This window comes from Cynocephalus volans, chromosome 13 (assembly GCF_027409185.1).
Source record: "Cynocephalus volans isolate mCynVol1 chromosome 13, mCynVol1.pri, whole genome shotgun sequence".
Lineage (NCBI taxonomy): Eukaryota > Metazoa > Chordata > Mammalia > Dermoptera > Cynocephalidae > Cynocephalus > Cynocephalus volans.
This window is the reverse complement of record NC_084472.1, coordinates 111,171,076-111,198,233: the sequence shown is the minus strand read 5'-3', so window position 1 is coordinate 111,198,233 and position 27,158 is coordinate 111,171,076. Positions and strand designations below refer to the sequence as shown.

Genomic DNA, 27,158 nt, shown 5'->3' with positions numbered 1-27,158 from the left:
CTTCCACAGTGTCTGGCAGTATTGTGATTTCCTCGAATCTACACAGCACTTCCAGAAGAACTGATCACTTTACAACCTTATCTTTTTCTGTGTATGCACATGGTATATCTGGCCATTTACTTATTCTTTAACACGACCCAATATATTTTCAGAATGCTCTTCTTAAAGATCTTGCACATTTATTGATATTATCTTTTGAGCATTTGATACCTTTGATGCTACTAAAAATGTACATTTTAAAACCTTCATATTCTAAATGTGTTTCTTGCAATACAAAAATACAATTGATTTTTATATATTAAATATGTACAAAGAAGACATTAAATTCTCTAGAAAAGTCTAATAATTTGTTTTTACAAATATTGTACATTTATAATCATCTCATCATCTAATAAAAGCAAATGTTTATTTCTAATCTGTAGGAGTTTTATTCATTTCTTAATTGCTGAGTATTAAAAACCATCGGTTTAATAATAAATAGAAGTGAGAGGACTGGCTGGTTACCTCAGCTGGTTAGACCATGGCCTGATAAGACCAAAGTCAAGGGTTTGGATCCCCATGCCAAAAAAGTAAATAAATAAAACATAATAATAATGAATAGAAGAGGAGTCAGAGTTCATTGTTACTTTGTTCACTATCATCATTACATGTGATATTTTGATTGTCACAAAGACATTCTTTCTATGCTTTATTCACTGTTTAATAGTAAATGGATATCAAATTTATGAAACACTCTTCTGTCCTTGTTAATGATCATATATTTTATATTAATCTATTATTATGATAAATTACATTATTGTTTTTTAGTATAAAACTGAGTTTCATTCCAGGAATAAACCCTACTTCTTTTTGACATTATTATTTCATATATTATTTAATTGATTATATTTTTAATACTCTATTTAGGATTATTTTATCTATGGATTACTTTTATTAGGATTATTTTATAATTAAGACACTGGATTTTATAATTGAAAGAATTTATGAAAGGTTTATTACAGTAGTCACACAGATTTATTACAGAAAGAATAAACTGCAACAGTAGGAAAAAGACAGTACAGTGTAATATTCAGGACATCTCATAGTTGCACAGGAGGTGCTATGTATCCAAGTCACCAACAACTAATATATGTCTGAGATATCTCATCCTCAGGAAACCCAGCACATAAGCTTACCGATAGGTCTTTTCTTTCCCAAAGATCAAGGACCCAAAACAAGGCTGCATGACTGGGTAAAAATATAGACAGTCTCTATCTTCTTAATAAACAGTGTAGATAAGCTGATTCAGATGCTCAGGAGAGTTTCGACCATAAACAGAATGTAATAAATTACTACTGGTACATTTTATTTTTATTTTGGTCAATGATTGTGCCATGACTTCAGGCATCCCTGGACATAAGCACATCTACTGCAAGCTAGCTGCAAGTGAACCATGTCATTATGGCTTGTAATTGTCTTTTCTCAGTCTATCTTTCTACTTCCTATCCCTGGAGAATGGCTTGAAGAGGATCCATTCTTTTTTTAGTCTCTGAAATATTGGATGTTTGGCAATTCTTACCTGGGAAACTAATTGTACCAAGAGTTCCCTTATTTTAAAACTCTCTTGACTACTGATTAAATTTCATTGAAAATTTTATAATTATGCAAATTTCTACTTCTTGAGTCTGTTTTATAAACAATAAAATCTAGAAAAAAAAACTTTTCTAGATATTCCTCCATTTTAATTTAGCATTTTAATTTGTGACACATAGTTGTTCATAGCATCCTCTTATTTTTTTAAAGACTAGGAATTATTGTGTCATTCCTTTTCTCACATTCTAATTTTACTTATGGCATCTCTTTTTTTTTTCTTTGGCAAATATCATTGTCACTTTGTCAATTTAATAACATTTCCATAAATTTTTGTTTTGTTGAACATCTGTATGATTTTTGTTTTATTGCTTTGCTTTTAATTTCTGTGTGTTTATTTGATATTTGTTTATAACTTCCTCAAATGAATCCTAAGTTGATTATTCATCCATCATTTTTATTTTATACTATAAGAATTTAAGGCTGACTTTTTTCTTTAAACACTACTTAGCTGTACCTCACATATTTAGATATGTACAATTTTCTTTAGTTCAACATTAGCAAATATTTTGTAATTTGAATTATATTTCTTCTTTGTTCCATAAATTATTTCAATGTATTTTAGTGTCAATACATTTGGCATCTTTTTTGCTTTTTGTTTCTAATATTTTTTGATCGCACAGTATTATCTGATTTCAAGCCTTCAAAGGTCACAGGCTCTTCATTCGTGATGTAATACATATTCAGTTTTTGTAAATTTTCCATACTTCTATCAGCATTCTGGTCACCACCATTTAACCAGTCTCTAAGAAGTTCCAAACTTTCCTTGGAATTGTCTTTTAAACCCTTATCAGAACATAGGCTTTCTCTAGCTTTCTCTTCCGGTTTCTTCCAGCCTCTGCCCATGACCCTAGCACCAAAGCTGCTTCCACATTTTCATGTCTTTATCAGTAACACCTCACATCTTGGTACTAATTTTCTTTAACTCTACTGAACCCTCTCCTACTTTATAATTTTTTGATACATTATAATCCTGTATACTTTTAAACCCCGATAATATAGGTACTAATTTTGTACAGTCAATATTTGTTTAAAATTTAACCATGATTTTACCAATTCTGGTACTCTTCATTTCTCCCTAAATTTGTTTCTTCCTAGAGTTAATTTCTTTCTTTCTTTTTTTTTTTTTTTTTTTTTTGTGACGGGTAAGGGGATCGCAACCCTTGGCTTGGTGTCGTTCGCACCGCACTCAGCCAGTGAGAGCACCGGCCATCCCTATATAGGATCCGAACCCGCAGAGGGACGCCCGCACTCTCCCGAGTGAGCCACAGGGTCGGCCCCCTAGAGTTAATTTCAATATGTCTCAGGAATTCTCTATATATTTCTATTGCAAGGCTGCTTTTTATTTTTTTTTTTACCTATATATGTTTTTATTTGTTATTAAATATTTACTTAATTCTATTCTTAACCTCCCAGTTTTATAAAGGCTTAATTGAGAAATAAAAATTGCAATTTTTTTCTCCCATTTTGTAGGTTTTCTCTTCTCTCTGTTGATTATTTTCTTTGCTATGGAGAAACTTTTTAGTTTGATATAATCCCATCTGTCTATTTTTGCTTTTGTTACTTTAAAGTCACATTAAAAAAATCATTGCACAAACCAATATCAAGAAGCTATGTTTTCTTATGGTAGTTTTACACCTTCAGGTCTTAACATTAAGCCTTTAATCTGTTTTGAGTTGACTTTTGTATGTAGTATAAGAGTCCAATTTCATTTTTCTGCATGTTAGCATTCAGTTTTGCAAATACATTTTTTTTTGAAGACTGTGCTTTTCCCATTGTGCATTCCTTAAAACTTTGTCAGAGATCAATTGACTTAAATGTGTTGATTTATTTATCTGCTATCTGTTCTGTTCCATTGGTTTATATGTCTGTTTTTATGCCAGGACCATGATGTGTTTGTTGATTTGTAGTATATTTTGAAATCAGGTAGCCTGATGCCTACAGCTGTGTTCTTTTTGCTCATGATTACTTTGTCTGTTCAGGACAATTTAAACAAGGAGATAAAAGATATGTGCACTAAAAACTATAAAATATTGGTGAATGAAATTGAGAAAAGACAAAACGTAAATGAAAAATCAAGCGATGTTCATGGATTGGAAGAATTAATATTTTAAAAGTGTCCATAGTACCCAAGGCAATCCACAGATTCAATGTAATCCTTATCATTTTTCACAATAATCAGAAAAGCACTCCTGAAATTCATATAGAACCACTTAATTTCATTCTTCAAAAAATTTTGCTAATGAAATCTTCAAAAAATTTTAGGATAATTTTTTAAAAATATCCTTAGCCTTTTAAAATTATTATTTCATTTTCTTCTGGCTTTCTTCATTTCTATTGGTGAGAAAGCTGTAGGTATTTGTTCCTTGTTTTTTGAAGGTAATGTCTTTCTCTCTTTTTTTTCCTATTGATACTTTGAAGATTTTTATCTTGATTTTCGTTAGTCTTTTTTTTAATGGTATATCTATATGTGATTTTTCTTTGCCTTTATCCTGTTTGAATTACACAGAACTTCTTGATATCTTGTCATCAGTTTTGAAAAAATTTGCTCTGATTTTCATAAATTTTAAGCTTATCTCCTTATGCACCTTCAACTTTTGTTTATTTTAACTTCTCAATATACATTGTAGTTGATTTTCGTGTCCCTTTACCCATTCCTCTTTCCCTCCTCCCGCTACCCCTCTCCCACTACATCTTATCTGTTCACTTGTCTTAACAAGGTAAGGAATTGTTGTTATTGTTGTATCTTCTTCCCCTGCCCTTTATTTGTTTGTATATTTATTTATTTATTTTTAGCTCCCACAAATAAGTGAGAACATGTGGTATATCTCTTTCTGTGCCTCACTTGTTCCACTTAATATAATTTTCTCTAAGTCCATCCATGTTGTTGCAAGTGGTAGTATTTCATTCTTTTTTATGGCAGAGTAGTATTCCATTGTGTAGATATACCCAAGTTTTGTTATCCACTCATCCGATGATGGACATTTGGGCTGATTCCAGCTCTTGGCTATTGTTAATAGTGCTGTCGTAAACATGGGAGTGCAGGTATCCCTTCGGCATGATGATTTCCATTCCTCTGTGTATATTCGCAGCATTGGAATAACTGGGTCATATGGTAGATCCATCTGTAATTGTTTGAGGAAACTCCATATCATTTTCCATAACTAATGATTTTTCAGGGAGAAGAGCTATGTATTTGATGTACCTCAAGTGTTCATTATTTTTACCACAGTACTACTGGAAGTTCTGCTTATTTTCAGATTTCCCAGCGGTGGCTTTCTTATTGGGCCAAATATGAGTACTTGACTTCTTTCTTTCTTTCCCAAGAAACAGCAGTTGCAGATCACCAGCTAAGTCTGTTCCTGACTTTCAACTCAGAATACGTGTGTTCCTGGAGCTCTACCCCACCGTGGGTCATTTTCCTTTTCTTACTACAAGAATGCAAAAAAATTGCTCTGCTACCCAGTGGATTTTGGTTTGGCTCTTTCACCTTTTGCTCAATAAATCCACAAATTCTTCTACTTACTTGAAAATTAAACCGGGACACGTACACCTACCCTTTTTCCTTGTAGAGCCTTTTAACATATTCTTCTCATATTTACAAATAAAGTTTTTTAATGTGAGATCTCCAACTAATCTGTTGAATTTATGTCATATTAGTTCTATATTTATTGACTGCTATTTCCTGGATATTCTCCTAAGGGCTTGAGATCTATTAGTAAAGAAGATAGAGACAAATCTCTAAGTTTTTATTATTATCAGATGAGACTAATAATGATGCAATAAATAAGTAGATTACGAATAATGTTAAAGGTAATAAATGCTTGGGCCAAAATATACAGCAAATCGACAGTATGGTTTCAAAATCCTATGCTTTGATGATTGAAAACGTTAAATTTTAAAAATAAATTTATTAAGATAAGCCTCTCTGAGAAGATGATATATAAGTAAAAGCTTAAAGTAGATGATGCAATAAAGTATGGTGAAAAAAATACCAGGTAGAGACAAAAATTGGTGCAAATATACTGTGGCAAAAGCATGCCTATTTGCTTGAAAAACAGATAGGAGGACAGTGTGACAATACAGCAAGTCAAGAAAGATCTCAAGACTAGAATTTTTAAGTAAAATTTAAAACAAAACTCATATATACAGAAATCCCTCTGTTTCTTACTCTCTTTCTCTGCCAACATAGCTATCTATAATAAATACAATAAAAATCTTATTCAAAGTAAAGTTCAGAAAACATATTGTTTTTATTAAATACTTTTTAATCTTTATTTTACAGAACATTTTTACCTCATAATTTTAGAGTTTATGGCTATAATGGCACAGGAATTATGAAACCTCTTGAACAACAGTTTCAGGTGTGTTATTTATTGTCTGTTTTAACTTTGTCATATGAGTGTCTATGATCAACTTATAAAGGGTTGGAATTGTCATTTGGGCCTAAATTTAATTATTTCCTTTTGATAATGTGTGGTGACTTAGCCCTGTTAAACAGGTGATTAACCCAAACAAAACACAATGGTGACATTTCTAAAATATTTGTTTCATTATGATGTACATGTATGTGCTTATGAACTTGTGACAAAAGGGGTTGAGTATGTCATGAAATACTTAAAAAAAGCATAATTTGAATTAGGAAAGCTAACTCTGGGGAAAAATAAGAAGCAATACACATGCAATTTTATGAACTTTTAGGAATATATTAAATTTTTATGCATTTGGAACAGTTGGAGCTTCATTTAATAATGTCTGTAATTGGTTGCAAAAAAATAGAGAAGTGTAGATAAAATTTCAGGAATTGCCCATTCCTGAAATTCTCTTTTTTTCTCTTTGCCTTTGCCCTGCCTTACCAATTGCTGTTGTTTTTCTCCATTTGCATTCCTGGATTCTGTATAGAAAATAAATCAAATACTTTTTGAAAATAAAGCCTTTTTATAGAGGCTAATATTTTAACATAAAAAATAATAGATAAGGTCAGTTTCTTTAAATTTTGCCCAACAGAGCAGGAATATATACACAAGTCAGTTATAGTCTATACAAATACATACTGTCAAGCAGTTTTATGTACACACACATGTGCATTATATGTGAGAAATAAATTCACAGTTTAAAAGACCAAGCAAAGAATGCTTTATTGATAACTTGAACATAGTAAGTTGTTGAATGTGACCAATATCTCAGATGTAATGAGCATAAGGTACCATGGAGATAAATTTTTTTTGCCAAAGTTGCAAGCCTATCTCTAGCCTAGGAAAAATCAGGTACAGTTCATTAGATAAGATTAAAAACAGGTAAGTTTATTGAATTAGCTATTTTTCATAAAGTCCACAAATAATTATCATCTTTAAAAGTTATATTATCCTTATAAATAAAGATTTACCTACAAAAGAGCAAATCATCCAGTTAGACAAAGAAATAACTTGTTCCCAGTGTTTGCAGCAGGACAAGTGTAAGTCACTCATCACTGTCCTGAACTTTATGATCACTCCAGGACAAACAGAGAAAACAGTCATCATGATTGAAAGGTAAAGTTACTGGAGTGAGAAAAGAATAAAAAATGTGTATGCACATATAAACAGAAATTACAGAAGGCAGTTATTGACAAATGTGAATGAAAAATGAAAATCTAAATGAAAAATGGGCAAATCATAAGTCATAATTGTAACTGAAGATTTAAACATTCTTCTCCCAGTGATTAATAAATGAAGTAGAAAGAAATTCATCAAGTGTCTCAATGGCTAGGGCAGAACTATCAATCAACTTGATCTAATTAACATTTATAGGAGACTACACAACAGCAACAGTATATAATTCTCTTCAAGTACAAGTAGAATATTGAACAAGAAATAGTAAAGGCAATAGTAAAGTACAGGAAATGACAATGATAATTTTTTTTAAAAAAATTGAAAGAAGTATTGCCATATTTAAGTTTTATTTTTTACATGAGTCCACTTTTAAAAAAATTTTTTACTGAAGCATATTGATTGTACATATTATGGGGTACAGAGATATATTTCAGCGCATATGTACAGTGTGTGTTGATCTGTTCAGGGTATTTCAGCTATTCATCATTGCAAACACGTAATCATTTCTTTGTCTTGTGCACACTTGATCTCCTCTTCTAGTTGTTTGGTTGCGTGCAGTACAACATTACTATTTGTAGATTTCTGAGTTGACTGTACACCAGTAGGGCTTGTTTTTCCGGTCGCACTGTCCTGTTTTGTCCATTAATCAGCCTTTCACTATCCTTCCTCAACCCACCCCGTTCCTGCCTCTGGCCCTTTGATTCCTCCATAAAAATGTTATCCTAAGCTGACTTAAAGATGGTTGAGTAATTGATTTCTAACTTTCCGAATCAAACTATTTGTTACATTAACATGACTTGCTGATTGTTCCAAAGAATTAGAAATGTTATGTATCTAGACATTACAAACCACATTTGGAAAGAAGGAAACAAAACTGGTGGAAAGGTAGAGATTTTTACACCTTCCTATTGTAAAATATAAGATATGGCCTATAACTGGTGATAAAAATAGAAATGTAAATATTTTACATAAAGTTATAATTTTTTGGTATCAAAATAGAAAGATGAAATATAAAACAAATACCAATAAAAACCCCAGGGGAAATTCACAAGTAAAAACATTTCAGCTGAATTAAGAATCTTCCAGTGTTGGAGAGTGCTGTCAGCAAGATGGAGAGATGGGAGGACCCAACCCTTGTCTTCTCACAGAAGCATCAGTTTGGCAAATGCTGTGGATTGAACATTCCCCCAAAACTCAGGCAAGCTTGATCTCCATTGTAACAGTGTTAAGAGGGTGAGAAATCAGACTATGGCAGGATTAAGGGTGGGGCCGTAGAGAGGTGATTGGATCATAAGGACTATGACCTTGTGAATGTTTTGATCCATTTATGGATTGATGGGTTAATAGTGGGTTGTCACAGGAGGGGCACTCATTGCTTTATAAGGAAAGGAAAGGAACATGCTAAAGAGCACTTGTCATTCTCACCATGTGACACCGTGTGTCACTGTAGAAAGTCACCATCAAGAGAAAGGATCTTACCAGATATGCCTCCTGGACTGTGGACTTACTAAGCCTCAAAAATTGTAAAAAATAAATTTCATTTCTATATCAGTTGCCCAGCTTCAGATATTTCATTATAAGCAATAGAAAATAAACTAATTCATCAACCATTCATGGACCACAGTGCCTTATGAGTGCTACAAGATTTAGGTAGAAGTTTGTGACTCTCTGGTGGAACCTAAGACTAGAAAAACTGCTTTGAAAAGACAAGCTCATATCTCCAGTAGAAGGCCCACTAACTAAGGACCTGGATGCAGAACCTAAAGAAATAACAACTTACTGTGGCCTCACTGTCACATGAATGTCGAGGCAGCCCCATCCACTCAGGGCCCTCGACAAGAACCATACCTACTACTCCCCCAGTAGCAGGCAAACTGATGTGGACCCAACTAGAGTCCTGAAAGCATCTCTGTCTTCCTGCAGATCTGGCTCCAGCCCCATGTTCATACAAGTTTTATAGACAGCTCCATTTGCTTGTGGACCTATGCCTTCCCACATCCCCACCAACAGGCCCACCAAACATGGAATTAACAGCAGGCCCTGAAGTAGCCGTGCACACACAGTTTTGGTGACAGCTTGACCAGCCTATTCACAGAACTAGCTCCAGCTCCATTTCCCTGAAGACAAGGTTCCATCCCTGTCCACCCTTGGATAGAGTACCAACACCACCTGCCTATGGACTTGATGGCCCCACACAGGAATCTCAGCAGAAGCATAAGCAATAAAAACCAAAAATAGACAAGTGTGATTATATCAAACTAAAAAGCTTTTATACATCAAAGGAAACTGTTAACAGAGTGAAAAGACAACCTACAGAATGGGAGAAAATATTTGCAAGCTATACATCTGACAGGGGTTAATATCAAGAAAATATAAGGTACTTAAAACAACTCAAGGACATTAAGCCAATCACCCAATTGAGAAATGGTCAAAGGATCTTAATGCACATTTCTCAAAAGAAGACATACAAATGTCCAATAAGTACACGGTAAAATGCTCAAAATCACTAATCAGGTAGATGCAAATTAGAACCACAATGAGATATCATCTCATGCTAATTAGAATGTCTATTATGAACAAGACAAAAAAATAACAAATGCTGGTGAGAGTGCAAAGAGAAAGGAACTCTCCTACATTGTTGGTGTGAGTGTACATTGTCACAGCCATTGTGTAAAACAGTATGGAGGTTCCTCAGAGGACTAATAATAGAACTATCTTATGACCCAGCAATCCAACTACTAGGTATATACACAAAGGAAATTAAATCATTATGTCAAAGAGACACCTACACTCCTGTGGTCATTGCAATGCTATTCGCAAAAACCAGGAGATGGAATCAACCTAAATACCCATCAATGGATGAATGGATAAAAAACTGTGGTATATATATACAATACTATTCAGCTAGAAAAAGAAATGATAGCTTATCATTTGCAGCAAGATGGCTGGGACTGAAAAACATTATGTTAAGTAAGTCAGGCACAGAACTACAAATACTGCATCACGTTACTCATATATAGAATATGGAAAAGAAAAGTTGTTGTCATAGAAGTACAGAGTAGAATATGATTACCAGAGGCTGGGAGGGGAGTTGGGCAATGGGTGGTGGGGGAGAAGTGGTAGACAAATGGGTATAAAACTCTGCTGTCTACCCTAAGTGAATCATTGTGTAGTATATGCATGTATTGAAACAGCACACTGTACCCCACAAATATGTACAAGTAAATGTTCACATTTTTAAAAAAGGGAAATGCATATCCATGAGCAACTTGATAAAGAACGTGATATAGTCATTTTAAAGAAGTTCAATTAGCTACAAGATAACACAGATAGACAACTAAATATCAGGAAAATAAAACATGAAGAAAATGAGAACTTTGGTAAAGTCTAATAATTGTAATAAATTACCAAACAGAAATCCTGTAGCTAAATAAAGAATACAAAGAGCTGAAGATTTAAATAAAGAACTTTAAAATCAGACTGAATCAAGGAGAAATAACTAGTGTATTTAAAGACAGTTCATTTGAAATTATCCAGTCAGAGGAACAACAACAACAACAAACAACAACAACAACAACAACAATAACAACAACAAACAAACAGAAAACAGAAAAAGAGTGAAGGAAGCCTATGGGACTTATGCAAAACCATCATGTGAACCATTTTAATCACTGTGGAAATTCTAAACATAGAAGAAAGAGTGAAAGTGGCAAGGAGCTTATTTAAAGAAATAGTGGCTGAAAACTTCCCAAATCTAGGGAGGAAAATAGATGTTCAGATTTATGAAGCCAAAATATCTCCCAGTAGGTTAAACCCAAAGGAAGACTACACTGAAGCACACTATAATTAAATTTTCAAAAGTCAAAGACAAAGAGAGATTTTTGAAAGCAGCAAAAGAAAATCACTGCATCGCTTAAAATGGAGTCCCCATAACACCGTCAAAAGATTTCATAGCAGAAACCTTGCAGGCCAAAAGAGTGGGATAATATACTCGATGTACTGAAAGTAAAAAATTGGCAAATAAGAATACTTTACCCAACACATATGTCCCTTAAAAATGGAGAGATAGAAACTTTTCCAGACAAACAAAAACTGAACAATTAAATAAATTTGTCACCAACAGACCTGACTTACAAAAAGTGCTAAAGGGATTTTTCATGTTGAAAAGACAAGTTGCTAAGCAACAACATGGAAACTCTTAAGTCACATCTGAAGTCACTTATTTTCAGCCTGAAGAATATCCTTAAGTAATGTTTGCAAGGCAGAGAAGCAAACCACAAATTATCTGTTTTTCTTTAACTGTAATGTCTTTGCTGGATACAAGAATGGGTAAATGTTTTGTTTTTGGTTTTGGTTTTTCTTTGTGTTCTTGGAATATGATAGCCCACTGCTTCTTAACCTGTATTGTTTCTGCAGAGAAATCACAAGTCAATCTTATTGGAATTTAATTCGTTTATGTAACAAGTTGTTTTGCTGCTTTCACAATTTTCTCTGCCTTTGACTTTCAGCATTTTTACTGTGAATTTCTGTAATAGTTTTATATTTGTCTTACTTGTACATCATTGAGCTCAATAAATTTTGGAATTTTTCAGTTATTGTTTCTTCTAATTTTTCTGCTCCTTTCTTTCCTTTTCTGGTACTTTCATGATGCATATGTTGATGTTCTTAATAGTGTCTCACATTTCCCTACTGCTCTATTTATTTTTCTCCACCATTTTTTTCCTGTTCTTTGGATTTTGCAACCTTTCTGGCAAAACCTTGTTTGTTAATTCTTTATTTTAGCATTTCAAATCTATATTGAATTTTTTATTTCAGTTATTTTACTTTTTACCTCCAGAATTTCTTTTAAAAATAATTTCTATGTCCTTATTGACATTCTCAATTTGATTGTCATTATACCTTCATTTATTTATATTTTTTATCATGGTTTCATTCAATAATTCTTTTAACATAATTATAAGGGCTACTTTGAAGAAATATATTGTTAACTTTAATATCCGGTCACTCTTACAGTGTTTTAAGTCTCTTTGGGCTGCTATAACAAATTACCATAGACTGGGTGGCTTATAAAACACATAAATGTTTTTCTCACCATTCTGGAGGCTGGGGAGTCCAAGATCAAGATGTTGGCAGATTCAGTATCCTGTGAGGGCCCACTTCCTGGGTCATAGACAGCAGTCTTCTTGCTCTATCCTCACATGGCAAAAGGGAAAATTCTGGTCTGTTTGTTTCTTTAGCCTTTTACCCACATAATGTAATAATCTTCCAAAAGCCATACTCTGATACCATCAAATTGGAGCTTAGATTTCAACAAATAAATTTTGTGGGGACCAAAACTCTCAGTCTCTAGCACACAGGGAGTTTCTGTTGCCTTTTTTTTGTTTTTGATTGGTAAGGGGATCACAACCCTTGGCACGGTGTGGTCTGCACCACGCTCAGCCAGTGAGTCCACGGCCAGCCCTGTATAGGATCGGAACCCGCGGCCTTGGCGCCACCAGCGCCACACTCTCCCAAGTGAGCCACGGGGCTGGCCCACCTTTTTAAATATAAATGTCATACTTTGCTGTTTTTTTGCATGTCTCATACTTTTTTGTTGGAAATGTACATTTTAGAAATATTACAGTCAGACTGAGTGCTGCCTCCATCCCTCCTTGGGCTTATAATTATTATTTGCTAGTTTCTTTGTTTAGTTTACTAATTAGTTGGATTATTTTAGGGAATTGTTGTCTTTCAACACGCGTACACAGACACACGCACACACAATCACACACACACAGCATTAAGCCTCTGGTGTGGTTTCTCAGGGAGATACAGCTGTGGGCGTACCCACAGTCACCCTGAGATAAAGTGGTTTGGCTGAGTTAACTTTGTCCTTTCCCCTGACCACACTAACCTGTTAAATTATTTTAATCGTTGGCTAATTGTTGTATTGTATAAAAGTGCACAGGAACTCAAGTTGTTCTACAGACTAAATTGATTAAATTTAGATTACTTTGAAGAAACAGTTTCCTAGTCAGTATTTAATATTGGTTCTGATTCCAGGAGATCTCTTCCCAATAATCTTCTTCCCAGGAATCTCCTACAAACTAGCCAGCTACAGTGGGGCCTCTATATTTACTGAATTCATGACTCTCCTGCAAATTATCCCTGACCAAAAACTCCTCCAGTTTTAAGTGTGCCCTTAGGCTTGAACTTCTCTGTGCTGTGTTGCAAACAAAATTAATTTATGTGGGAAGAGATTAGGTAGTATCTGCTTGCTACACCAGACAAAATCTCTGGCCTAGGACTGTGGAGCTTTGTTATGGTATAAATTTTTATGTTTTCTCAAAATTTATACGTTGAATCCTAATCCCCAAAGTGATGGTATTTGGAGATGGGGCCTTTGGGGGATAATGAAGTCGTGAGGGCAAAGCCCTTATCCATGGGATTAGTCCCTTATAAGAAGAAATATGAGGGACATGATCTCTCTCTCCATTATGTAAGGATAAACCAAGAAGGGAGATGTCTGCAAATCTGAAAGAGGGCACTCACCAGATATCAACTTTGCTGACAACTTAATCCTGGACTTCCCAGCCTTCAGAACTATGAGAAATAAATGTTTATTGTTTAACTCACCCAGTTAATGGTGTTTTGTTACAGAAGCCTGAACTGACTAAAACAAGGTTGGAGTGGGAACAGTGACATACTTATTCTGTGTGACATCCCTACTGCAGGATCTGAGCACTCAGTAGAAGGGGTGGGCAGTAGCTTGATATATCTGCTTGCTTCTCCTGACATGAGATCACTGACTTATGAACCAGGCAAAGGTGACTGAACAATGTTGTGCCCAAGTGAGAACTTCTGTTCCCTGTTTGGTAGCCATGCAGAAGGAGGGGCTCCCATCTTGACTGTACTGGTTCAGAATTTAGCCTCAGCAACATGCATCTAGGAGCAGGATGAGAAATGTTTAACATGCAACTCCTCAAGATGATAAATTATAACATCCTGCTTCTCCCACAGCAAAATCACTCTAACTGGAAGCTAGGGCAAGAGGGAACCATGTGCTGTTGCCTTCACCAGTCTGGAATGTGGAACCTCTGCCTTGCTCAGCTGGGACATGGGAATGAGGGAGTGGCTTTATCTCAAATAGCACAGACTAACTTTTCTTACTGAATTTTTATAAATTTTCTTAAATAGATTTTTAAAAAATGTTCTCTTAGGACCCTTTGCCCCTAGAACTATTTTCAGAGGATTTAAATGGTTATTTGTTTATACTTTTCATCAGTTTCACTAGGGAGCAGAGTCGTGGGGCTTCTCAGGCTGTCATGCAAGAAATTTATTCTCCGCATCTTCACTTTTAAAGAATAATTTTACTGGATATATAATTCTGGGTTGCCAGGGCTTCTTTTTTCTTTCAGCATTTTATATTGTTTTATGTGCCATGACCTCCAATATATGTGATGAGAAGACACCCATCGCTTCTATAATTATTCCTCTGAATATTAAGTGTTGCATTTTCTTCATTTATTTCAAGATTTTCTCTTCAGTTTTGGTTTTCAGCAATTTGTTTTGATGCGATGAGGCTCTTACACCTCATGGAAATAAATGACCAAACAAATAAGAAAAGAAAACACTGTTTATTCAGAGCTTGCTAGATAGCAAAGAAGTCAGCTGCTGTAACTTGCATTTTTACAGAGACCTAAAGGCGGTGGAGGAGTGGGAAAGCTTTATGGTAGAAAAAAAGGGAAGGTTTCGGGTATGTTTTGACTGGAGGCTGTTGGCATGGGAAAGCTGTAGGTGAGATAACTAGAAGCAGCAGAGTATCCCTATGTGATTGGCTAGGGATGTATATTTGGCTTTCTCTGGTTGATCCTAATTTGGAAGCAGGGACAAAAATTAGGAAAGTTGTCAGTTATTAATCAAGTCCTGATCATTTGGAGCTGATTGTTACAGAAATTGTTGTTTAGCTTCTTTGTTACTGGAAATAGCAATCTGGCTTTCTGCAAAGTCTGACATAACAGGCTGGCCTTGGGGGCTGTTTACTGTAAATAAGAGGGTTGGTTTTCTGGGCAGGTTTTGGGTTAGAGTTTTATTTTTATATATTGTCTGGCCATTGTCCATTTGTATATTCAGTGTCTTAATCTTCGAATCGTTTTTTGCTAAATTTGGGCCATTATTTTTTTAAAACATTTTATACTCATTTTATCTTTTTATTTCTCTGTTACTCCAGTTAAACCTGTTAGATAATATTCTCCCACAGATGGCTGCAGCTATGTTCAATTTTAAAAGTTCTGTTCTTTCAACTTTCTTTCAGACTTGATAAGTTTTAAAGATATATCTTCCTTTCTTTTGTCATCTCCAACGTGCAGGAAAACCTGTCCAGTGTGTTTTATTTCAAATATATTTTTGTTCTGGTTGGCTTTTTTATAATCTATATTTCTCTGCTAAATTTCCTAACTCATTCCCTTATTATTCACCCATTTAAAAAAATAATTCCAAAATTCTGGATTTATTTCAGGGTCAGTCATCTTTCTGATTTTTCTATTGACTCTGGGCCACATTTTTCTTTTATTCACATATCTAGTATATTTTAAAATCATATACTGGCTATATTCAATAATATATTGAAAAATTTATGAATATTTCTCAAAAGAGTTTTCATTCTTGTTCTAGCAGGCAATTAACTTGGCTGGAACCAGCATTCAAACTCCGGTCACCTGTGTTTGGAGACAGACAAAAATCTCTGCTCAGTTCTTTAGCTTTTCTGGTCATGGTTTCTGCTAGGCTATTTGAGATCTCTTTCACATAGTCTCAGTTCAAATGTAACTAAAGAATATACACCTGAGTTAATAGCACACATTTTGGGGCCTCCCTTTTTACCTTGAGACTGAACTCCAGTTTTCAGGCACTTTTGAAACCATGGCCTCCATCCCTAAGCCAGTTGGAAGATGAGCTACTTTGTTCTGCCCTGCCTGGGGGAGTGTCTTCAAGTGAAAACCAATATAATGAAAATCTCAGCCAACGAAGTTGTCGTCTTTCCAGGGATGATTGCATTCTCCTTTATAGATGAAGTTTTAAAAAAAATCTTCCAGAGTTATAATCTATAACTGGTATCTGTGAGAGGGTTAATTTTATACAAACTTCTCTACCACTACACTCAAATCATTTTGAAAAAAAAAAATTACTTTTTTTTTGATTTATCTTGTTTTTCTACCATGCAAAATTAAGTTAAAAGAATATGAAAAAGTAAGGTTTTGATAATTTTACCTTATGTTCATGACTAAGAATGTCATGTTTAATTTATGACATATGAAAGATATATAAAAATGTACTTATTTATTCTTTATGACCTGTAGAACACCTATACTCATCTAACATTCTTGTAATTCTTAAAAAAATTTTTTTTATTTTATGGTTACACAATGTAAACGCTTTTGTGGCCCTTTACCAATTTCTCCCTAACCCCTCTTCTGCATTTAATATATACACAGAAAACAATGTATGTTTTAAATATTTGAAAATAGTACCTTTAACATGAATTATTCTAATAGAGATATATGTATTTTATCTTTATCTTGCAGAATTTCTGCTACTACCAAGGATATATTGAAGGTTATCCAAATTCTATGGCGATCGTTAGTACATGTACTGGACTCAGGTTGTGACATATAATTTTATAGATTACAAAATGTAATATTTACTTAAAAATGCTTTTAAATTTTAAAAACAATGTTTAGTAGTTCTAAAATGGGGTGTGGCTATGTCTCTTTTGGAAAAACGCCATTGGAAAAGCATAGTATAGGAATATTATAATGGCTCCTATCCTTATACTGAATTAAGATTTTTGATATATTTGGAGACCATGAAATATTAATAGCTCGGCAAGTACCAATAGCATTACTATTATGTACCATTCCGCAACTTTGTGGATAATCGATAACTTTTTCCTACTTTACCACCTAACACCAAGGCTGAAAATAATCTGCATACTATTAAAAAAATCTGTCATTTTATTGCCTTTTAAAAAATGCATTATTTTATTAATTCATTTTTCTCTTGAATTTGTAGGGGCATACTACAGTTTGAAAATGTTAGCTATGGAATTGAACCCCTGGAGTCTTCGATTGGCTTTGAACATGTTATTTATCAAGTAAAACATAAGAATGCAGGTATATATTTATATGCTGGGACGGATATAGAATCAAGAGATCTGCCCTATAAAATACAAAGTGTAGAGGTAGGTGGTTAACTGAGTAAACTGTATGGTTATTACTATGCAGAAATATAAACGCTGTATTATTCTGACAAACTACTTACTTAGATACTCATACACACACGTATAGGTACACGTTAACAGAAACTTTGAAACATATCATAAGACTTAAAATCACCTTTGTAATTTTTCATAACTTTAGCACAGAGTTTCTCCCTGTTAGTGCCATATTTTTCCTGTGATCTAGACGTTTACTCTCAGCAGATTTATGTCTCTCTCCATACTCATGTGTCAAAGTTTTGATGTAACAAATACAAAGGCCATTCACATAAATATTGAACATACACAGCTAGGGTCCTAGGGAGAATCACCACTATTTTGTAAAGCAAGTACATGGGAAGACCATTACATTTTCCTCAGGAAATATAGGGTTAGTTGTCTCAGACATGGGTAGAGAGACTGCCAATACTAGCAAAGAAAACTTATCAGAATTTAGAAGTTTATAACATTAGCTTTATTAGGGTCCTCCCAAATGTCCCCATTTCAATTTTCAGTATTCCATTCATTCCCAGTCAATGCCCTCACTTTAATAGTAGATACCACATGAGGTTGGAAATACAATTTGCATTGTAATTCACCCGCTTATAGGTTGAGATTCTAGATTTGGTTTTTAGCAATCTCAGTTCTGTGGCTATAGAATATAAGGTTTCAAGGCACACATAGAAGCTTTTGGGTAAAAGTAGCACCTGAGCTGGGAATTCAAGTACTTGAACCCACACTTTTCTTTTCCTGCTTTATCCATCAATATTAGGAGCAATCAGTTGATCTCATTATACTTGTTGGTTTGACAAAGACATTCAGGTATCATATACATGGTCACCCAGGACCTTGCCTATCATAAATGTTTGATTGGGAATATCCATTAGTGATATTTTGTGTACATTTATTGATACATTATGACATGGACTATCAGTGATCTTTTTAGTAGTGTCTTTAAATATAATCAGATTATAGAACCAGTTCCAGAAATTCCAGAACCAATTCAGAAGATTTATCCTTAAGGTTTTTTTCCTTTAGAACCTGATTTCTGTTACCAACATCAGTATTAGTCAGGGTTCTCTAGAGAAATAGGACCGATAGGATGTGTGATATACATATATGTATACAGAGAGAGTGAAAGAAAGAAGAGAGAGAAAAAGACAGATTTTTATGGTAAAGGATCACATGATTATGGAGATTTGGGTAAGTCCAAAATCTGAAGGATAGGCTGTCAAGCTGGAGACCCAAAGAAGAGTTGCAGTTCAAGTACAAGAAGTTACTGGCAGAATTCCTTTTTGCTTAAGACATACTCTTGGTCTAAAAAGGCCTTCAACTGATTGGGTAAGGCCCACCCACATTATGGAGGACAATCTGCTTGACTAAATGTTCAATAATTTGAATGTTAATGTCATCCAAAAAGCACCTTACAGAATCAGCCAAATATCTGGGCACAGTGGCCCAGCCAAGTTTACAGATAAAATTAATCATTGCTCCAAGTTTAGACCATTTATTTCTGTTTTTTCTAAAATTTTTCCTGTTTGATCTCATTTTGATATATGGTGCAATTTAAGCTAGTTTTTTTGTGTGGAGTGAGGTAGCATCCAAATTTATTTTTTCTTCGCATGGATACCCAGTTGTCCGCACACTATTTGTTAAACATACTATTGTTTTTTCCACTGAATCTTTATGGTCCTTTTTGCAAAGATAAGTTAATAATAAATGTTAGAACTAATTTCCAGGACTTACATTCCAGTAAATCTCTATGTCTACCCTTATGCCAGTACCACACTTTCTTTACTGCTATACCTTTGAAGTAAGATTTGAATTGGTAAGTTAATTCAATTCAATAATATTCTTCTTTTTCAAGGTTCTTTTGGCTATTCTATCTGCTATGCATTTACAAATAAAATTTGAAATTCATTTATTTTAACTTTCTGTAACAAGACATCTGAATTTGTGTTGAATTTGTAGATTAACCTGGGGAATATTGCTATCTCAACAATATTAACACTCCCTATTCGTGAACATTGGATCGCTTTTATTTTTTAAGTCTTCTTTAAATTTTTTCTGCAACATTTTGTATATTTTAGTCTGTCTTCAACAACACTTATTTTTGTTCAGTTTATTTCTATAAGTTTTATTTTTTTAGATGTTGTTACATATTTAATTTTATAGAAATTATATATTGCTTATTATTAGTGTTTGGTAATTAGTGATTTTTTTATATTGATTCTGTATTATGCAAACTTGCTGAAATTGTTTAGTTTTTTATTTGATTCTGATTGTCTATGTACATAGTCATGTCATCTGGTATAAAGATAATTTATCTTCCTTTCCAGTTAAGATGATTTTTATTTTTATTTTTTTCCTGCTTAATTGATCTGGTTTACACCTCCAGTATAATGTTGAATAGAAGAAGTGAGAAGAAATATTCTTGCCTTGTTCCATCCATAGGAGGAAATGATTCAGCCCATCACCATTCAGTGCATGCTATCTGAAATTTTTTCATAGATGCCCTTTATCAGGTTAAGAAAGGTTTTATCCATTGGTCTGAGTGTGTATTTTTATGCCAAGACCATGCTGTTTTGATTACAATAGCTTTGTAATATATTTTGAAGTGAGGTAGTGTTATGCCTCCAGCTTTATGTTTTTACTCTGGATTTTTTTGGCTATTCATGGATTTTTGTTGTTCCATATGAATGTTAGGATTGTTTCTTTCTATTTCTGTATAGAATGTCATTAGTATTTTGATGTGGATTGTGTTGAATTTGTAGATCACTTTGGGTAGTATGAATATTTTCACAGTGCTAATTCTTCCAATCCAAAAGCATGGAATGTATTTCCATCTTTTTGTGCCTTCTTTAATTTCTTTTGATAATGTTTTGTAGTTCTTGTAAAAATCTTTCACCTCCTTGGTTAAATTGATTCTTATGGGTTTTTTTTTTTTTTTTTGATGACTATTGTAAATGGACTTGCTTTCTTGATTTCTTTTTCTGCTAGTTTGTTACTGTAATATAAAAATGCTACTGATTTTTCGTTGTTGATTTTGTATCCTGCACCATCATGAAACTTGTCAATCAGCTCTAAGAATTTTTTGTTAGAGTATTCTAAGTTTTTCTGTATATGGGATCATGTTATCTGCAAACAGGGAAGTTTGATTTGTCCTTTCCAATCTGGAGGCCCTTTCTTTCTTTCTTTTACCTGATTGCTCTAGCTGGTACTTCCAGTACTGTATTAAATAAGAGTGGTGTGAGTGGGCATCCTTGCCCTGTTCCTGTCAATATCCAGGATGATATTGACTATTGGTTTGTCATATATGGTTTTCATTGTGTTAAGATACTTTCCTTCTATACCTAGTTTGCTGAGAGTCTTCATCATGAAGGGATATTGAATTTTGTTTAATGCATTTTCCTGCATCTATTGAGATAATAATATGGATTTGTCCTTGATTTTTTTGGTATGGTGTACCACATTTATTGACTTATGTATGTGGAACCATCCTTACATCCATGGGATGAATCCCACTTGATCATGGTGTATAATTTCTTTTGACATGTTGCTGTTCTATTTGCTGATATTTTATTGAAGATTTTTGTGTCTATGCTTATCAAAGATATTGGCCTGTAGTTTTCTTTTTTTGCTGTATCTTTGTCTGCTTTTGGTATTGGGGTGATGCTGGTCTTACAGAATGATTTTGGGGGAATTGCCTCTGTTTCAATTTTTTGGAATAATTTGAATAGAATTGGTACTAATTCCTCTTTAAAGTTTGGTGGAATTCAGCAGTAAAGCCATCTGGTCCTGGGCTTTTCTTTGTTGGGAGACTGCTGATCACTGCCCCAATCTCATTGCTTCTTATTGGTCTGCTCAAGTTTTCTGTTTCTTCTTAGTTTAGTCTTGGTAGTTTGCATGTGTCCAGAAATGCCTCAAGATTTACATATCTGTTGGCCTATAGTTGTTTATAATAATGTTAGCTTGTTATTAAGTATTTATTATTAAAGCATTTTGGATTTAGTCAGAAAGTTTTTCTGCATCATCTACTGAGATGATCATTTTGTTTTTGTTCTCTACTTTGTTAATTTATAGTGTATTGCATTAATTGACTTTTGGTTGTTAAACTAACATTGTATCCAATCTCACTTTGTTATGGTATATAATTCTTTTTATATATTGCTGGGTACAGTTTGCTGGCATATTTTTAAAGATGTTTCCATCTATATTTGTGACAACTACTGCTACATTTGTAAGAACTATTGATTTACTTTCTTGTGATGTTTTTCTCTGGCTTTAGTATCAGGGTGATACTCGCCTCACAAAATGAGTTGGGAAGTGTTTTCTTCTCTATTCTGAAAGACTTTGTGAAGGATTGGTACTAACTTCTTAATCATTTGGCAAAATCCATCTTGGTTGGGCTTCTCCTTTGGGAAGATTTTCATTAAAAATCAAATTTCTTGTTATAATTCTACTGCAGTTTGCTAATTTTTCAGTAATCGGTTTTGGTAATTTGTGTCTTTATAGAGATTTTTCCATTTCATCTATTCTTGGCATATTGTTGTTTATAGTATTTTCATGTAGTTCTTTAACTTTTTGTAATATTGATAGTGATGTTCCATCTCTTATTTCTGATTTTATTAGTAAGTATTTTCATTTTTTGTGGTTCATATTGTTGTTTCTTTTAAATCTAATCTGACAATTCTTTTTCTTTTAAATAGGTCATTTATTTCATTTACTTCTTTTTTTTTTTTTTTTTTTTTGGTGACTGGCTGGTATAAGGATCTGAACCTGTGACCTTGGTGTTACAAGGCTGTGCTCTAACCAACTGAGCCTACTGGCCAGCCCTATTTCATTTACTTTTAATGCACACACTTACATAATTTGAATTAAATCTACCACCTTTTCATTTCTCATCTGTCTTATGTGTTACTTATTTCTTCATTCTTTCTTCTGTATATCTTTTTTATTAATCAAGTATTTTAAATTATTTTATGTTTTTCCTCTGAGCTTTTCACTTATGTATTGTTTTATGTTTATATTTTATACTTTATAATTATATGATGTCATTATATACATAATATAATTTTATACATTATATTATAAAATAAATATTAAACATTTTCTACCATATAATATAATAATGTTATATATATATTCACACATATGTGCATATATATAAACAGGCTCTGAGCTAGATTTGGTCTGAGGGCCATAGATTATCAACTCCCAATCACAGTAACCACTAACATTGTGATATATATGTAACATTATTTTATATACAAATATATGTTCTATGTATGTTATATGTATATAAAATAATGTTATATATATATCATAATGTTAGTGGTTACTGTGATTGGGAGTTGATAATCTATGGCCCTCCCTCAGGCCAAATCTGGTTCAGGGCCTGTTTTTATAAATAAAGGTTTAATTGGAACACATTCATTACTACCATTATACACACACACACACACACACACACATTGTTTATGTCTTATTTTACGTTATAATTGAGAAGTTAAATAGTTGTGATAGGGACCATATGGCCTCATACCCATAGCAGTAATTCTTCGTTCTCTCTGTCTTCCTTGGAAACTACTAACATACTTATGTATCTATTTTTGACTTGTCTATCTAGGACATTTTATATAAATGATATTATACAATATGTTCTCTTTTGCGGTTCTTTTCCCATTTAAAATGTACTTGAAGTATATCAATGTTGTAGCATTTGTAACTACCTCATTACTTATATGGCAAAATAATATTCCATTCTATGAATGTACCACGTTTTATATACTCATCAGTTGATGGACAATTAGGGTGTTTCACTTTTTAATGAATATGAATAATGTCAATAGGAGCTTCAATATACAAGCCACTGTGTGGTCATATTTCTATTTCTCTAGGTATATCCTAGGATTTGAATTGCTGAGTCAAATGCTAACTCTATGTTTTACATTTTGAGTTAAATGCCAGATTATTTTCCAAAGTGGCTACACCATTTTACATTCCAACGGCAATGTATGAGGGTTTTAATTTCTCCATGTGTTTTTTAATACTTATTACCTGTGTTTTTGATTACAACTATCCTAGTGTGTGTGGTATCTCATTGTAGTAAACTACTTAAAACTTTAAAAAGTTCTATTTTGTTGTATGTTGTTAGAAATTTTATTTTTCACACAAATTATAAACTTCACAGTACACTGCTACCACTGCTGCGGCTACTGCGGCCACCATTGTTTTAAATAGCTAATATCCTTTTTCATTCTGTTCATTCCCTAATGCTGTTTTATACTGTCATCATTCTGGAAATAAAAATTATTATTATGTAAATAGTATCTCTGTTGTATTTTAAAAAACAGAAAGTCCTTCACTCATTTTATGTTAATTTAAAATTTAATGTAATCCTCCACCCCCTAAAATGTCAAGAAGCTTTTACCAAAAAGTGCTGACCAAATTGATTATTAAGTTCACTTAGAAAAACGAGCAAATAAGTATGTGCAAAAAGACACTTGAAAATGTAGAGCAGTGGGGACACCATGGTCCCTAAACAGACACGAAAACTTTGCAAAGTACAGATAACAGATTTCTGATATAAGTTTTGTAAATAGAAGCACATACATATGGAAACATGGTGTTAGATAAATAAGGAATCTCATTTCATTGATGAAAAGATGGACTTTAAAAATTTACTCAGGTAACTGAATGGTAATTACATAAAAGATAAAATTGTATCTGTTCTTTATGTTTGACACAGAATAAACTCTAATTACAGCAGAGGTCTAGTGTTATAAAATTAAACAGTAAAATGCCTGTGATGTTTTTGGATTTTTTGGTTTGGGAAACAATCCTAACCAAGACTAAATATCCAAAAGAACTACAGACAAAGATTGATAAACTCAGTTATTCAAAATTAACTTTAGATAGCTTATATGGCAAAATAGTATTAAAAGAAAGACCAAGTACAAACTAAAAAATGTTTAATTACTGACCATGTACACACACTCATACACACACACACACACACACACACACTCACACACACACACACACATTCTCTCACACACACATTCTCTCACACACACACACTCACACTCACACACTCACACAGACCCACTTCTGTCAATTGTCTTTATTAGTAATTGGTATTAAGTATTCATTAATAAATTCATTATCTTCCTTAATCACAACATTCTCCTTTAGCTTCTTATTTATTTATTTAATTTTAATTTAGGCATCCCATATTTAGTTACCATTACTTAAATACTAAAATTCTTCCCTCAACTATTTTTCTTCACACATCTTTCCTACCTTTTTCAGGCCTTGCCTTTCATTTCACTTGCTTTCCTCTTCCTTTCCTCCTACTAGTTCCAGCATTAAAAATTTGATTCTTAAATTTGAGTATCTATTGTCTTCTCTCACTTGACTTCCATCCTTGTAATTCTAAATAGAATGATACTAGAATTTATTCCACGAATTGTTTTATTCCTTCTAATATTTTGAATTACTATTCTATACTTTCCTCATGTTATGAACATAATCGTGACTCCTCCATACTAAAAATAGGTTTAAAGCTAAGCAAAATGAGATAGAATCTCTTAATTATGTACCCACAACTCTCCTTTCCTTTACAAACACGCCTCGTGTTTGGATGAATAAAAGTGTCCTTGTTAGGTCCTGACGTCCCATTAACTGCTCACTTCATCAGAAGAGTTTCTCTCTGCAAAAGTCGTCGTGCTGATCCACTGCTAAGTCAGCTGTTCTAAATATTAAATGCATTTTAAAGAGTGAAATAGGACAAGAACTGTCAAGTTTTGGACTCACTTTTCTTTCTGTGACAATATTCTCTCCCGCTTTTTATTCTCCCTTAACTTTTTCTGGATTTTCCTTGTACATTCACATTTTGAATATTGACATATACTATGATATGACTCAGGTTTTACCTTGTTTGTCTTATTATACGTTTTTCTCATGGCTTTACCTGCTGTGACTTACAGATCTCCCACTACCACTCCGGATTTCCTCCTGAGTTATCGATCTCATTGGATACACTGGCTGCCCAAGATAAACAAACACAAAGGCACACACACACACACATCAATCTGTCTGTCTGTCTGTCTACCTTCCTATCACCTATCTACCTCTCTACCTATCATTCTATCTATTGTCATGTCATTTTCCACTCCCTGGATATTCCTACTAAAGACCTTTAACGTCCTTTAAATCCAAGTCTTTAATTCATCTACATTCCAGCTGGATTGGCCCAGGAGTGCGTCTGTGATCTTTCTGCCTGGATGCAATTCTTTAGCATCTATTTGGCCAAAGTGACCTTCATCCTGCAATTGGAGTCATCTTCATATGTCGCATATCTATGTCTACTTTCTCTTTTGAGAACTTTTGAAATCTGGCACATGCCCACATTTCCAACATACACGTTCCTGGCATTCTCTTATGCACCCTTGCATTAATTTTTTATTTGGCTAAAATGGACAACTTATTCTCTGAACAAGATTACTTTTTTCAGTAAATAAATGAATAAGTTATTAAACTAAATAGTACCAATCTCAATCTCAAAGATGAAAATGAACAAGGATTATTTCAGGAAATGTTAGACATCTAACAGTGTTGGTTAGCACAAAGAAATAGTTTTGAATTTTCCAATGCATTAATATAGTGTTTCTTTCAATAATTTGAATCCAGTAAGGTAGTCTTGTTTAGGGACTTTAACAAAATGGGAAAGTCGTATAAGCAAAATATTTTAACTTTCCCATTAAACCCATGAAACATTTGGTGCTTGATTTTGGATAGAAATGATGAAAAACCAGTTAGACTAAAAGGGTATTTTAACTGCCTTTTAAAAACAAAACCCTTAAATCTCCAATATTTGGGCCAGAAAATAGAGTTTTAAACTTTGTTAAAATGATTGACCAATAGCCCTAAATTAATTTCACTGAGCTTTCTCAACTTTTTTTCCCTTTAAGTTATTATAATCATCACTTTTCTGATCCCTACTCAAACCCCAGATTTGTTACTTCCCCTTTAATGCACCTTTTCATATGTCAGGGAAAAGGTTTTAACTAAGATGAGATTGTTTTGAACTTTCAAGGGATTAAATACCAATCAGTGTAAAAAGAAAAACTTCAGATAAATTTAAGTAAGCATAATGAAAGTTTCAGTAGTTTCTGAAGTTTGATCCTCCTACTCTGCATGAAGATTTTTGGCTGATGCACTTAGGTGGTATTGCTATTTTAGTGATAAAATATTTTGAGTTAACTATACTATAGTCTCAAAGTGATTGCAAAACCTATTTTCCAATTTTCCCCTGGTGCATTTTTTCTACGTTGCCTCCATGTGACTCTAATTATGCAAATAGATAACATTTTTATTAATAATCATTATAATGATGACTTTGTCCTCATTTTTCAGCAGATCCTAAGTCATGGAAAAGTTAAAGTTCAAACTCCATGAGGCCTGGCATTTCTGTCTAATTTAACCACTAGGAGTTAAGTAGCTGACATCATTCCCAGGATCCCCATCTTGAGATATTTGTGATCTAGTTTAAGTCCATCATTTTGACTCTGTTACTCACATTTTTATGAGGTGACTTATAAATGGATTAACTTTAACCTAACCCCCTAGACACAGAGATGTGTTCCTAATCTTTCAGGATCATATATAAAATTATGCCACATAGTAATGTCATAACAGCATCA

The 27,158-nt window shown here is 33.4% G+C and overlaps 1 protein-coding gene across 1 annotated transcript in view; it reads left to right on the top strand.

The window, feature by feature from the left end:
• Positions 1 to 27,158, top strand: part of ADAM2 (ADAM metallopeptidase domain 2) — a 107,823-nt gene that overhangs the window by 5,536 nt on the left and 75,129 nt on the right. The window contains exons 4-6 of the mRNA XM_063077506.1: positions 5,915 to 5,993; positions 16,781 to 16,857; positions 17,268 to 17,436. Coding sequence (XP_062933576.1) covers positions 5,915 to 5,993; positions 16,781 to 16,857; positions 17,268 to 17,436 — 325 coding nt within the window. The remainder of the gene's footprint in view (positions 1 to 5,914; positions 5,994 to 16,780; positions 16,858 to 17,267; positions 17,437 to 27,158) is intronic.